General features: G+C 41.5%; 1 protein-coding gene across 1 annotated transcript; it reads left to right on the forward strand.

The window, feature by feature from the left end:
- Positions 1-7,086: 7,086 nt before the first annotated feature.
- Positions 7,087-12,603, forward strand: LOC137273047 (uncharacterized). The gene is made up of 5 exons (XM_067805487.1): positions 7,087-7,208; positions 7,870-8,001; positions 8,481-8,498; positions 10,817-10,883; positions 11,455-12,603. Exons 2-5 carry the CDS (start codon positions 7,980-7,982, stop codon positions 11,834-11,836), a joined length of 489 nt encoding a protein of 162 aa, XP_067661588.1. The 5' UTR covers positions 7,087-7,208; positions 7,870-7,979; the 3' UTR covers positions 11,837-12,603.
- Positions 12,604-13,457: the final 854 nt, after the last annotated feature.

Here is a 13,457-nt window from a genome sequence, read left to right on the forward strand (position 1 = left end):
TGTATACATGCTTTATGATATGTATGAGTACAGTCTTCCACGAAAACATCTTTGGTTTATGAATATTCACCTCATTAGAGCGTGTGTTTGTTTGTTTGTTTGTTTGTTTGTTTGTTTGTTTGTTTGTTTGTTTGTTTGTTTTGGGTTCTTTTTTCGCTTGTTTGTTTTGTTTTTCGTTTGTTTGGGTATTTTGTTTTGTTTGCTTGGTGTTTTGGGTGAGTGGTGGTGTTTGTTTGTGTTTTGTGTGTTTGTGTTTTGTTGGGGGTTTTTTTGTTGTTTTTTGTTATTGTTTGTTTTCAATGAATTGGCTATCATGATTTTTAAACGTTTCATGTTTGGTTAGATACTATCAGTACCGGGTGATCTACAGTTTGTTGTACATGACAACGGAATGTTGTTCATCTACCATACCTTTACGTAATATTATTGTAGGCTAATTCAACAGATTTCACCTGGCCTACGAGCCTCAGTACTTCCACTTCGGCTCCCACAGCCACGAACAAAAAGGTGTCTTGAACCAAACATATTTTTTTCAATCTCACGTGGGCAGGAAAATAAATCCGATTCAAGCACAACCACACCATTAGTTCGTTCAACTTATCAGAACAGTATTTGGCACACTCTTTTCCCTGGCAAAAATCTACCACTTGCTCTTATCAAACAGGAAAGATGATTGCGAAGTCGAGTTGCAGTTCCCCTAGAGCATGTGGCGGGGGTCTGTGGGTTTGGCCGCGTGTTTGAGCATCTTCTCGCCTACTTTTCGTACCTTTCGACTGATGCGCGTGCTGGTGTGCTGTGGCGCTTCCTTTGCACGACATTCCATAGAGGCACGTCAAAATGTAGACCCATCTTTGCATCGACACCACCATCTCCCCCGCCTCTCTTCTTCTTTCTCCTCCTGCTGCTCGTTGCCGTTGTCGACATCTAATCTAGACAATACATCTACCAACATATTTTCGGTCTACTTCGTACAAGTCTCAAACTTCCCCTTGCAGTTGTAGAAGTCCTGGACGGACAGCAACATGCGACTGCTTATTGATCTCTCTCGAGTCACGGTAACAGTTCGACGACCATAACTTCTTGTTATATTTTCTCCCATATCTTTTCCATACTTCTATATGTCTACACGTAATTCATATTTTGTGAAGGCTCTGTATTTCCCACATCCACCTGTAGAGACATGTGGGAAATCCAAAATTCCCGCATAATCACTGGAGTTTGTTGGAGTTTGCTATACTTTGCTACAATTTACATAGAGTTTCTTGGACTTTACTTGTTTTTGCTACAATTTGCTCGAAATGTGCTTGGAGTGTGCTTGATTTCACTACAATTTGCGTCAAGCAAATAGTAGTCTTGCTTGTTTTGCTTTCAGCAAATTTCAGCAATGTTTGTTTTTGCTTCGTTGCTGTGGGAGCTGAAGTGACAATCTGGAGGCTCCTAGGCCAGGTGATCCAAAACCGTCATTGTATATACTACTCGCTTGCATCCCAAGTACTCTCTGGTCACATACCCATTGTTGTCGGTGTCTCTGGTTTGGAGCCTCCTGTTCTCTTGGCTCACATCAGGAGAGTGTCCGGGTTCTCCACCTTGAACACATCCCTTCTGACACTCTGGGTAATGGAGAAGGCTGCAGTGTTGGGGAGTCTACATATTCTCCGGAAAGTTGTTGGTAGGATAGACAAGGCAGTGTTGAGTAGGATTCAATGTCTGGGCTGGTAGGTGGGGCAAGGTCTGGTAGGTGTAGTTTTACACCGCATTCAGCAATATTCCAGCTATATGGCGCCGACCTGTAAATAATTGGGTCTGGACTCAGGGCTCAGATGATGAACATGAGCATCTGTGCATTTGGGAACCTGTGACATGTGCCAAACACGTCAGCGAGCCTGACCACCCGACCCCGTTAGCCGCCTCTTATGACAAGCATGGGTTACCAAAAACAATATTCTAAATTAGACTTTCACGGTTACGGGAGAAAGACATCATAATTTCCTGACCGCTACTGAGCTGAGCAATGACCTGAGAAACGAGTGTGATCCAATCGTTCCTCCTCCAAGAGGTACCAATCACGTATCGGATCTGACTTCCCAATTTATCAGGTCGTGAGTTATCCACGCCATTGTGTTTTCGATATCCAGGTGTGATCTGGCATGTTAAAGGTTTTGTTTATATATTGTTTACATATTTGAGCATGTATAAAATTTTTGCTTCAAGTAAAACATTATCCAATGAAACCTATCCAATGAGTCATACATGAATTGTATTAACATTTCTGTGTATTATTACGTTGAATGGTTATCCATGTAAAACGAGGGGCTACTCCCATTTGTGAGAACTCCCAATTGTGAGACTCCCAGTAGTGCGACAGTGGAGTAGGTAATTAACATTGAAAACCCACCATACTCCCTTCGTGATAGAATCAATTAGTCCTAGCTAATGAGGGATTACTTATGTAACTGAACCTTCATAGTAACAGTGAATATACAGCATGAGAGACACACAGAGAGATTATTGAAACCCTAAATGTGATATACAGAATTTCCGGCACTGCTTGAAGTATTTATTATGTGACGTTAATGAATGATGTAGAACTGTCGCATCTCACGAACAGTGTATGTAAATAATGGCGTAAATATATACAACAATTGCCGGTGACGTCCAGTATTGATTACTGTATCTGAAGGAGGAGAATGCCTGCAAGGTAAATACTCATAGATAATTTAATTAAGACGATCCCTTAGAGTGTAATCAGTTCTGTTAAGAGACAACAGCCTACTTTACGGTGTATTCTTTACATGTAGATGTCCCTGTGGTCGGAATATTTGAGGGGAATGCTGTATCCGGTCGATGCAATACTACTGCTCGTTAAAATACAACTTTGTATAGGAGTGTCAGTCGTCGGTGTAGCATTAAAAGAACTTCAATTGTATCCCTCCATCCAACGTTCCGTTTAATGTCCCAGGAGACTATGTAAATTGGAGCCTAACTTGTCAATATTGCAGAGTTTGACTGATGCAAAATTACAGTCTTTAAAATTGTGTACCATTGACTGTCACTTTGAAACCTGAGTAGTCTGCCATGTAGTCCAAACAGAGTTGAAGCATGCAAGAGTCCCTTGATAGTATACTAGTACTCGATAATGTAAGATTACTCTGGGCCCAGAGATGATGCATAATTAATCGGGCCCACACCAGAAGACGCACCTGTTGTCAGTGCACACACGCATTGGTAAAGATGGCCAGCCCATTCAAACATTATGATAACAGCATGCACAGCTTACACTTCTGAGCACTCCCTCGTCAATGCTGATCGACGAAGTCGTCCTCAGATGACCGAGAGGGGCGTACCTACCAATAATAACATAAGCCCGGACTGACAAATGATTTCAGTTAAAACGGTTGGCAAAACCCTCAATACTTCTTTTAAAACATAGAGCTTTGTAATGTATCGTGCTTACAGGAAAAGTACATCTTGCCACGTGCCTGACTGACTGACAGACACACAGGTTTATGTTGTCCATAGTACGAATGTGAACAATCGTTTTGTGCATACATAATGCGCTACAATGCAACCGTGTCGGTAAAGTGTAAATATATTAGCAAACAGAGAGTGTTTGGGAGAACCTATTGGTTTCTGACCTGATTTACCTTAAGCGGAACATATGGTTTAACAATAGTGATAGTTTAAATAACACGTTGGCATCATCAGTTTCGACAAGATCAGTAAAACTTTCGCGAGATGGTCTGTTGAAATAATACTGCGGAATGTATTTCTTTCCTCTACAGCTATACTCAGAGCAGACAGAATGATATGGCACAATTCATCTTCATTTTCATGATAACAATACAAACATGATGTGCTGACAATATTTGTAGTTTTATTGAAATCGCAGGAACTATGTTTGACAAATTTTGAAATGTTTAACTTTTGAAAATATGACACTGAATGTGAATTATTTAAGCACAAACTCCAATGCACCTGACCGGATTTGCAGCCCAAACCCTTGCAAGGATAAGGGGCCTGCATCTCACTTTTCAGGTGATGATTGCTATCAAAACATATATATTTCGATCGTATCCTGTCAACAGTTAAACGGTGATAACCACAAATCATGTCATCATTTTCATACATTAAAATGGCAAGACATCACAAAATGCACAGTCATTATTTATTCCATTGATATATTTCCCTTACAAGGTAAACTATATCCACTGCAGAATCAGGCTAATACAGAATAAAGGATAAAAGTCAACTCTGTCGAAGGTGCCAGCTAGGGGTCAGATAGTCAGACTTGGTGACTTGTGACTGTTAATCATCCTGTTACAGACTTTTCACATTATGGTAGCACACGGGTATGACAGTCACTACAGTACCACAATGGAGATAACTTGAACATGACAAATTGCATTTAGTAACAACTATGTACACATCGCATATATGGGTAAATGCTGGTAATGACCTTTGTGAATTGATTGAAAGAAAGTCAAGTAACACAAGTAAGATGAGCAGAGGTAAATATATATTCGCAGGCAAAACACAGAGATGGATAGTCACTCACGATAGTACACGTGTGATGTCAGGTTCCTTCGCTGGAGGTTGGTTATCCAATGGCGTGGATTGCTGACCAAATGCATTTAGTGAAATGCGTAATTACGATTACAATGACAGTTACTGTGTTCTGTAACAAGACATTGGACAGAACACTGAGCAAGGTTGGTTACGGCAACGCGATAATTTTGCTACAGTAAAGTTATCCCATTTCTGTCACTACAGTTAAACTCCAGTTTGAACAAACTTACACATGTCACACCTAAGTATGTAATAAATAGACACTCATACCACTTACACAGATGTACGTAGTTTATCAATTTAGGATATATTCAAAAACCGATAATGCAGATTTGGCATAAACTGGTGTTACAGAATTATGTAAAGCGCATTTACGTATATGTGAATGTTTGTGTGCGTGTGTGCGTGTGTGCGTGTGTGGGTGTGTACAGTGGTACTACTAACCCATAAATGGCGCAGCTTAACACGGGGCCCCACTCAAAATATCGACTTGGCGCCGAGAAGAAGCTCCTTCTCCTTACTCCTTCTTGTAAGTATGTTGAAATGTTTGAGCGAGTATGGTGTGACGCCAGTTTTAGCAATATTCCAGCGATACCACGGCGAGGGACACCAGAAATGGACTACACACATTGTGTCCATACGGGAAATCGAACCTGGACTACCCCTACAGCCCCATGTGGGAATGCCGGCGGAATGGATGGGACAACGGGCAGACGTTCGATCCATTACACCACGAAATCGGTCAAAGTCACGACCAGCGTGCGTACATGCTTAGGTGCGTGTGTGTAGATATGTGTGGATGTGTACCAGCGGGTTTCATAGTACAAACCCCGAGATACTATGCGCGCGTTTCACATGGATACCCTATGAAGAAAGACTAGTGACTCCGCCCTCCATATCGCCGCTAGTTGTAGTACCTCGTTGAGACACACTCACTGTGTTCACTTCATCCTTGTCATCTCCGCTAACCGTAAGTCGCCAGTTGCCTTGTTTTGTATGAAGCGGCGATGGTTTCGAATCACCAAGAGGCGCGTTTAAGAAACGCCGTCTCATTGTTGCTGGTTGCGTGATTAATTTGCAAGTAATTTACGTCCAAATGGGATATAGCTAAACTATTGGTCAATGCGGCTTAAAGTAACCTTGAGCCAGTGTTTGCGGTCAAATACACTGTTGCCATAGTTTCCGTTGACTTTCCCCTCCACTTCAGTAATATATTGTTCAGTAACAACAGGAAGGATTGCTCTTTATATCCAAAGTTACCATAATATTTTCTCTATGAATATTTCCTTATGGGAACTACTCACATTGTGGCAGTGACGTGAATAAGTTCAGAAAATAAAACAACATCACAATAGAACACGGAAAAAGATTCTGGCTAATAAATATCATGTGAGGCGATTGGAGGTCATGTGTTGTATCAGTGTGACACGGCGCTCTGTTCATGTCGAGCATGTCAACACCTACTGTGTTGGGTTCAGTGTCTGAAAAGCTGTGATTATATGCAATGTTTATTCTCCCCAACTTCTACAAGCAACTAAAGCCTATGTAGTTATTCCTGTGTCAAAGCAAAATTATTGTTAATGTATAGCCTTTGCTGTCCACATCCAGTCAGTGCTCGAATCTACGTTCTTCCAACATCAGAGGCAGGGGGTTAAATAATTAAAGAGTTTGCTCGTCAAACCGGGTTTCATTCGTAACACATACTCACCCACTCTTCCAACATGAGGTAATCTTTTCGAAATAAAATATGGAAAATTCTTTTCGATCAGCAGTAAAAACGTACTTTAATTCTGGGCAAAGGGGTCGACAGTGTAGCTTATGACAAACAACATTCATTGCTACTTACCTTTGTAACCAAACCCCTGACAAATCATGATATTATCTTTTATGCATTAACATGGAATGACATCAAATAGTTCACAGTTATTTTTTTGCATTGGTATATTGTCCTTACAAGGTAAACTATATGCACTGCAAGTAAAAAATACAAAAAATACACAGTGCACGTACGCGTAAATCCTGGTAATGGATAGTCACTCACGACTGCACACACGCTTTTTAAGGTAGCGGTTTAGAGTTGCCTTCCTTGTCTGTATTATATATAACTGGTTGTGAGGGGATTTCTTATACCTTTTGTCACGGCAAATTATTAACCGTAACACTCTCTCTCTCTACCTCCTTCTCACACGCACACACACACACACGCGCGCGCGCGCAAGCACACACACAATACGCAGACGCACTTACTCAGTCGCACAGTGAGGTCGTGGCTGTGATGGGCTGAAAGTGAACAGCAGGTATGTTGATGTTCAAGTTATAATCTGGCTGCAAGGAAATGTTTCCGGGTGTATGTTATCATTCTTTTGTATCAGCAATAACAACAAATATTCCGGTTGGTGGAAATACTTCCGTGTGGTCCGGAATCAGTACAACCGCGAACATTCAGTGTTTGCAATGTCGCAGGTTAGGTCGTGAGTAACACTTCATAAAGAATCAAGGAAACTGACCCGGTAATATTTGACATCACAAACGGCCACATAGTTTATGCATTTTCTCATCAAACCACATATCATTAGGTTCTGCTGTATTGAGCATCTAAGAGAGATCCTTCCCACATACATCCTTGTCCAGGATTAGCATGGGTAAGTCTGTTGCTTAGAGTATGACAGCATCAGGAATGGCTAGAATGTTTATGTTCCGCCATCGCATAGATGAAATACTTGATGTGTATACCGGTAGACTGACATGTTAGGGATTCAATGTTGTAGTCGAAATGATGAGTATGCAGTGATTTCGGTGTTCAAACTGCACCTAGCGGTAAACTTGCGTAGCTCCATGCCTCCCCTGCTTTGAAAGGATGGCCTGTGCAGTTTTCATACTGTGGGTAATCACATTTACATCAACAACTTTAATGTTTTCCATCCGACTCAGTAAAGATCTTTATGAAAAGACTTCATGTAGAGTGAAGGCCTATTTAGGAAAAGTGAACAATGTTGCTGCTATGTCAGTACTACTGTATTCCTAGTATCACAACTCATGTATTTTAGATTGCATTTTAATTGTATTGCCACTGCATTTTACCACCTCCTCCTTAATGGTTGTGTAACTAATCCACATACACACGTATGCAATTACATTGGTTTCCATGACCATCCTTGTAACAGTCAGCAGTACGCAGGAAACCATTATGGTTTCCACCGAAGCTGCAGTTTGGTCTACATATTTGGTTCCTGTGTGCCAGACGTCCATGGTTCAGTGGATATAAAAGCCGGATTCGACCTGATTATGTTGTCTTTTTCGTAGATCGATGCTCATCCTGATGATCACTGGATTATCTGGTCTGGAAGCCATTATTAACAGACCGCCATCCTAGAGCTTGGGTATTGCTGAGTGCGACAACCAACCAATCAGTGATGGGCAACATCACGTCTGAAGGTAAACCAAGGCGCAATTCCGCCATGAGAGTCAGAACCCTACCATTGGTGTTTGGAATGTCACATTCATCTTGGGGGTGTTAGGTTTGTCCTAACCATACCCTTGATCGAGAGGTTCAGTGAACGTGTAAACGTGATATATGAAAGTTGTGCACAGATGACTGTTAAGCCGAGCTCACTGACAACTGGAGGATGTCGCCCATGTCTTACGTACCTGCAGATACTAATCCACTTCAATTACAAATGATTTTGAATAAGCAAATTATTTAATTTCTTTCCAACATCGTATTCGTGTTGTATTCAGGGTGTTCTTGATGACCATGAGACTTACATTGAACAATATTTGTCGTCTACAATTCATGCTGATAAACCTTTTCCGTTCTCTGGTATGGGAGAACGAAAATTGCACTAAATATCGCCCGGAGTGGATGCCTCGCTATGCTCCTATCCCCATCAACTAACATTGGTGTTTCATTTCAGTCTGTGCAGCGATAACAGGTACGTATGAATGTTATTATGTGTTTATGCATGTCAATCAACTGTGTTCAGCTCCCGAGTGCATGTCAATCAACTGTGTACAGCTCGCGAGTGCATGTCAATCAACTGTGTACAGCTCGCGAGTGCATGTCAATCAACTGTGTTCAGTTCGCGAGTGCATGTCAATCAACTGTGTTCAGCTCGCGAGTGCATGTCAATCAACTGTGTTCAGCTCGCGAGTGCATGTCAATCAACTGTTCAGCTCGCGAGTGCATGTCAATCAACTATGTTCAGCTCGCGAGTGCATGTCAATCAACTGTGTTCAGCTCGCGAGTGCATGTCAATCAACTGTGTTCAGCTCGCGAGTGCATGTCAATCAACTATGTTCAGCTCGCGAGTGCATGTCAATCAACTGTGTTCAGCTCGCGAGTGCATGTCAATCAACTGTGTTCAGCTCGCGAGTGCATGTCAATCAACTATGTTCAGCTCGCGAGTGCATGTCAATCAACTGTGTTCAGCTCGCGAGTGCATGTCAATCAACTGTGTTCAGCTCGCGAGTGCATGTCATACATATTACACACCCTGGTGAACCAGTCGATACTATGTAAAGCATAGCTGTAAAAGAAACAACTGTATATACAGTGGAAGCTGTCCAAACCGGCACTCGTTGGGACTGAAGGATTAAATCGATTATGACAAGTGCTGGATTGTAGAGCTGATGGTAAGTGTACAAGCCATGGATGGGCTGCGATTGTATGTCGGTGTTGACAACTTGCCGGGTTGGACATATGCCGGTTTGGAAAGCTTCCACTGTACTTACAATGACTGTGTTCACGTTATTATATGGTAATATTGAGATTTTCAGGTTAGTAGCATCTGTGTTTTATATATATTATTTTTATCTCGCAATGCTTCTACCAGATCCACCCACTGAGGAAGTATGATATACTGGCTTGTAAGGTTTCCAACTCAGAAAAATAGGGACACTGTGACGTTACAGTTCCGTGTGCCACCCGTGAAGATGTGGGTTAGAGAGTTCCGTGTGTGACTCTATATGTCTGCCACCCATTAGGTGCGGGTTAGACAGTCCCGTCTAGTTCTGTGAATCTATATGATTGCCACCCGTGAAGATGCGGTTAGATAGTTCCGTGTGTGACTCTATATTTCTGCCACCCGTGATGATCGGGGTTACACAGTTCCGTGTGTGACTCTGTATATCTGCCACCCGTGAAGATCAGAGTTAGACAGTTCCGTCTAGTTCTGTGACTGTATATGACTGCCACCAGTGAAGATCGGGGTTAGACAGTTCCGTGTGTGACTATATGTCTGCCACCCGTGAGGATCGGGGTTAGACAGTTCCGTCTAGTTTTGTGACTCTATATGTCTGCCACCCGTGAATATCGGGGTTAGACAGTTCCGTGTGTGACTCTATATGAGTGCCCCCAGTTAAGATCCGGCGAGAACATCAGTAACCCATGCTTGTCGTAAATGGCGACTGACGGGATCGGGAGGTCAAGCTCACTGACAAGGTGGACACATGTGATTCTATCCCAGTACGATACTGTTGATCACTAGATTGTCTTTGCCCAGACTCGAATATTCACAGACTGCCGCCATTTCGCTGGAATACTGCAACAAACAATGACACAAACTATATGACTTTATGTTTTTTATTGTGCACACAGATGATTACACTGGTCCCCTACAACGTTGACAGTATCAGCGCACCCGTTGTCAATGTTATTGATATGTATGACCTACGTTTCCCTGTAGAATATGTCAGTGTATGAGCCAGGGATTATTAGTTCTACAGAAACATACAATGAGCGACAACACAGCTTGGATTCTGTTGTATTTTGTAACAGATCTCAACTCTATGAAAAAGGTAGTAATTTGACATACAGTGACCAGAACAAAATGAGTTTCAATCTACTGTAATTAAAGTTCATAATCACTTAAAATATGTACCACAATCCCAACTAAGCGTCCTTTGCATTGATGGAAATGGCCTATAAAATACTCTCTGATAATCATTGGACATTGTTCTATAGCGGGATAAACTATACGTCTGCTCGTTAGGATGACACTGGTCCTGACGGAATTGACAGACTTGGGTTACATGACTGGTAGCATGTCTACACGGAACCATTCAAACAGAAATGGAATTGTGAGTTGTTGAGAAGGGACTATACTCACCAAGCAGCATGGCAGAATTGTTACTTCCATATGGACCCTTAAAGACGCACAGGTGTCACACAATTAATCACGGAGCTCTTATGACTAGTATTAGGAGATGAAATCAAGATGTCATTTAAAATAATTTGTACAAATCGTTTTAGCGGGTGCTTGTGGCGTCGAAGCAGTGATCTTTGCTGTCATCGTCATTGCCTACTGTTTGATCCAGGGGTGAGAAAATTTAATTTATTATTTTTTGTGCCCATCTGACCTACATGATCATTATGACAAAAAGCTAAGGTTGTATATCTCCAGGGGCCTATCTGATGGAATAAGGCGGGGTTGATTGTGTACCCCTGGCCTATGTATCCTGCAACACAAATCTGCATATATACATGTAACAAAAGTTATATTTGGGAATACACTTTCTCAGTAAAACAGGTTCTAGTAAAGCACCCCAATCACAGCTACAGTGTCCATATGGACTGGAATCCTATTCGTTCTTCAGATGAGATGTGTATATACGTGTAACCATGTTAACATTTTCATAACATTTTTATTAGTCCTAACATATTAACGTAGTTTCTGTCAACCTGATTCAACGATTCAACGCATGTGTCTAGGTCCATTTTAAGAAGGGTCGATACATCTTCATATATTATTGACATGGATGTCATCTTCACAGAACCCCCCAAAATATCAATGCAACGTGTAATGGAGGTGACATTTATAATTATTTCCTTATTTATCGAACATCTTTTAATTCTACATCTTAACGTTGCGAAAATGTACTTGGTATCAGTTCCAGAGAAAAGAAACCAAAGCGAGTTTCACCGAAAGAAAGGGTCGCAATATACCGCCCGGCGCACCTGAAGCCTGACGACATCAAGAATGGTTATTCAACGGCTGATGTCGAATTTGAAACCAGAGATTACCAAAGAAGCGCAAAAACCGCGCCACATGGTGAAGTCAATGAGAATGATTATGACGTGTTGTGGAAGTGGAACCCAAGGCTGTTCAAGGAATCGGAGAGTCAAGGAGTGTACAGTCATTTGGCGGATATAGACAGCATGAGTGAGGGTGCGCACACCGATCAGTATGACACGACACGACGGGTACTGTCTTCACGGCGGCCTAGGCCCGAGGAAGAGTTGTATAACAAGATGGCCATACTTGAAGAGTAGATTTTCAGTTCCACATGCGACTATTGGCTATCGTGAGCAACTTTTCCATGAGCAGCACTATTTGTGCAACATGTGTTTTAACTGAGTGGACATCCACTCTACACACTGCTTCAGATTTAGAAATGGGTAGAAGTGTAAACATTATACGTGGTTGGAGTGATTGTCAAGACTAACCTCAGGCATGAATGATACGCCTGAACCCACATCGTACAGTGGAACCACGACTGGAGTAGTGGGGAACATACAAACTATTGAAGGACTGACAGTGACACTTTGACCCTAGTTTTGCAACAGTGAATGGAGCAGATGAAATGATCATAAAGCACACAATACTTCTTTAGAGGCTACACATATGCTAAGGGTGAAACGATAAGCGGTACGATCCGGTATGAGTAGAATCGCGGTATTTTGTTTTCCGTACTGTATACCGTAATACAATATATACATAAATTCGGTACTTTCGGTTTTCTTACTACTAACTTTTAAAACCTTTTCTAAAATGTTTAGAAATCCCATCATTTTGTCGAAACCTAAGGATATATTTGCCAGACGGCCGTTACTTTCCCGGAAGTACTTTCCCAGAAGTAACGGCAGAAGGCCCTGTACCGCACCGTGTTAACAGCGTACAGTTACGCCCCAGGAATACATATTGCATGAGGCTTTTGTCCAGGCAAATTGTCATTGGTTTAAAATCCGAAAAATTGTCGTTTAGAACTCCACCATTAAAGGGGCCCTGATGCGGAGCAATTTCCGTGGACTGGTTTAAACTTTTGTTATTGTTTTTCTCCCGTGAGTACCCGGATGATATCCCAGAATTCGTGACTGGTTCGTGACCTCTGTTGCGCAGTCCGTATGCGCAATTTGATAGTTTAATCATAGATCAACTAAGGTGAAATCATTATACTTCATTACAAATGTATTATGAAACCAAATGAAACACTTTGAAGGTTAATCATCTGCCAGTGGTAGAAAGGGGGGGAAACTAGTAGGATGGAAAAATAACATGACTGTAACATTTAAACATTGCATAGACTGCCAATAGGGATCCTATTTCACACACATACGCGATCTAGTGTGTGTTTTCTGTCATATAGATTCTGATGAATGCTAAAACAAATAAATTAAAACAAAATGCAAATAATGAATGTAAAACAGACTAATTTTATATCACCAATGTCAGACTACTACCTTGTTCAGGAATGCATCCATCAATATCCACATAAAGGAACGATATTCCAAGCTGGTAAATAATCCTGCTCTGTGTCGTGTTTCTTACAACAGTCTAATTTGCGAAAAAGTAACACATCGTTTCATGTCTTTCACACTTGTGAAAACCTGATAAACCCCTCATTGGTCACACAAGATAGCACACCTGGCAACTAACTGTATGATGTCCGCCATTCTATGTAATTTAAATTACCAATAATGAGCAATCAATCAATCAACGCAATGGTGGTTAATTCTTTGAAGGGAGGATGTTGTTTTTACACTCGCACTTTACGGCAGGGTGTAGTCAGTATAGATTAGCACATCTACACACACTGCCTTTTGACAAATCCGCTGTGGAAGATAAAAGTAATTAATCAATCGGTGTGTTATCGGTTAATCCTTTGATCGATGT

This window comes from Haliotis asinina, chromosome 2 (assembly GCF_037392515.1).
Source record: "Haliotis asinina isolate JCU_RB_2024 chromosome 2, JCU_Hal_asi_v2, whole genome shotgun sequence".
NCBI lineage: Eukaryota > Metazoa > Mollusca > Gastropoda > Lepetellida > Haliotidae > Haliotis > Haliotis asinina.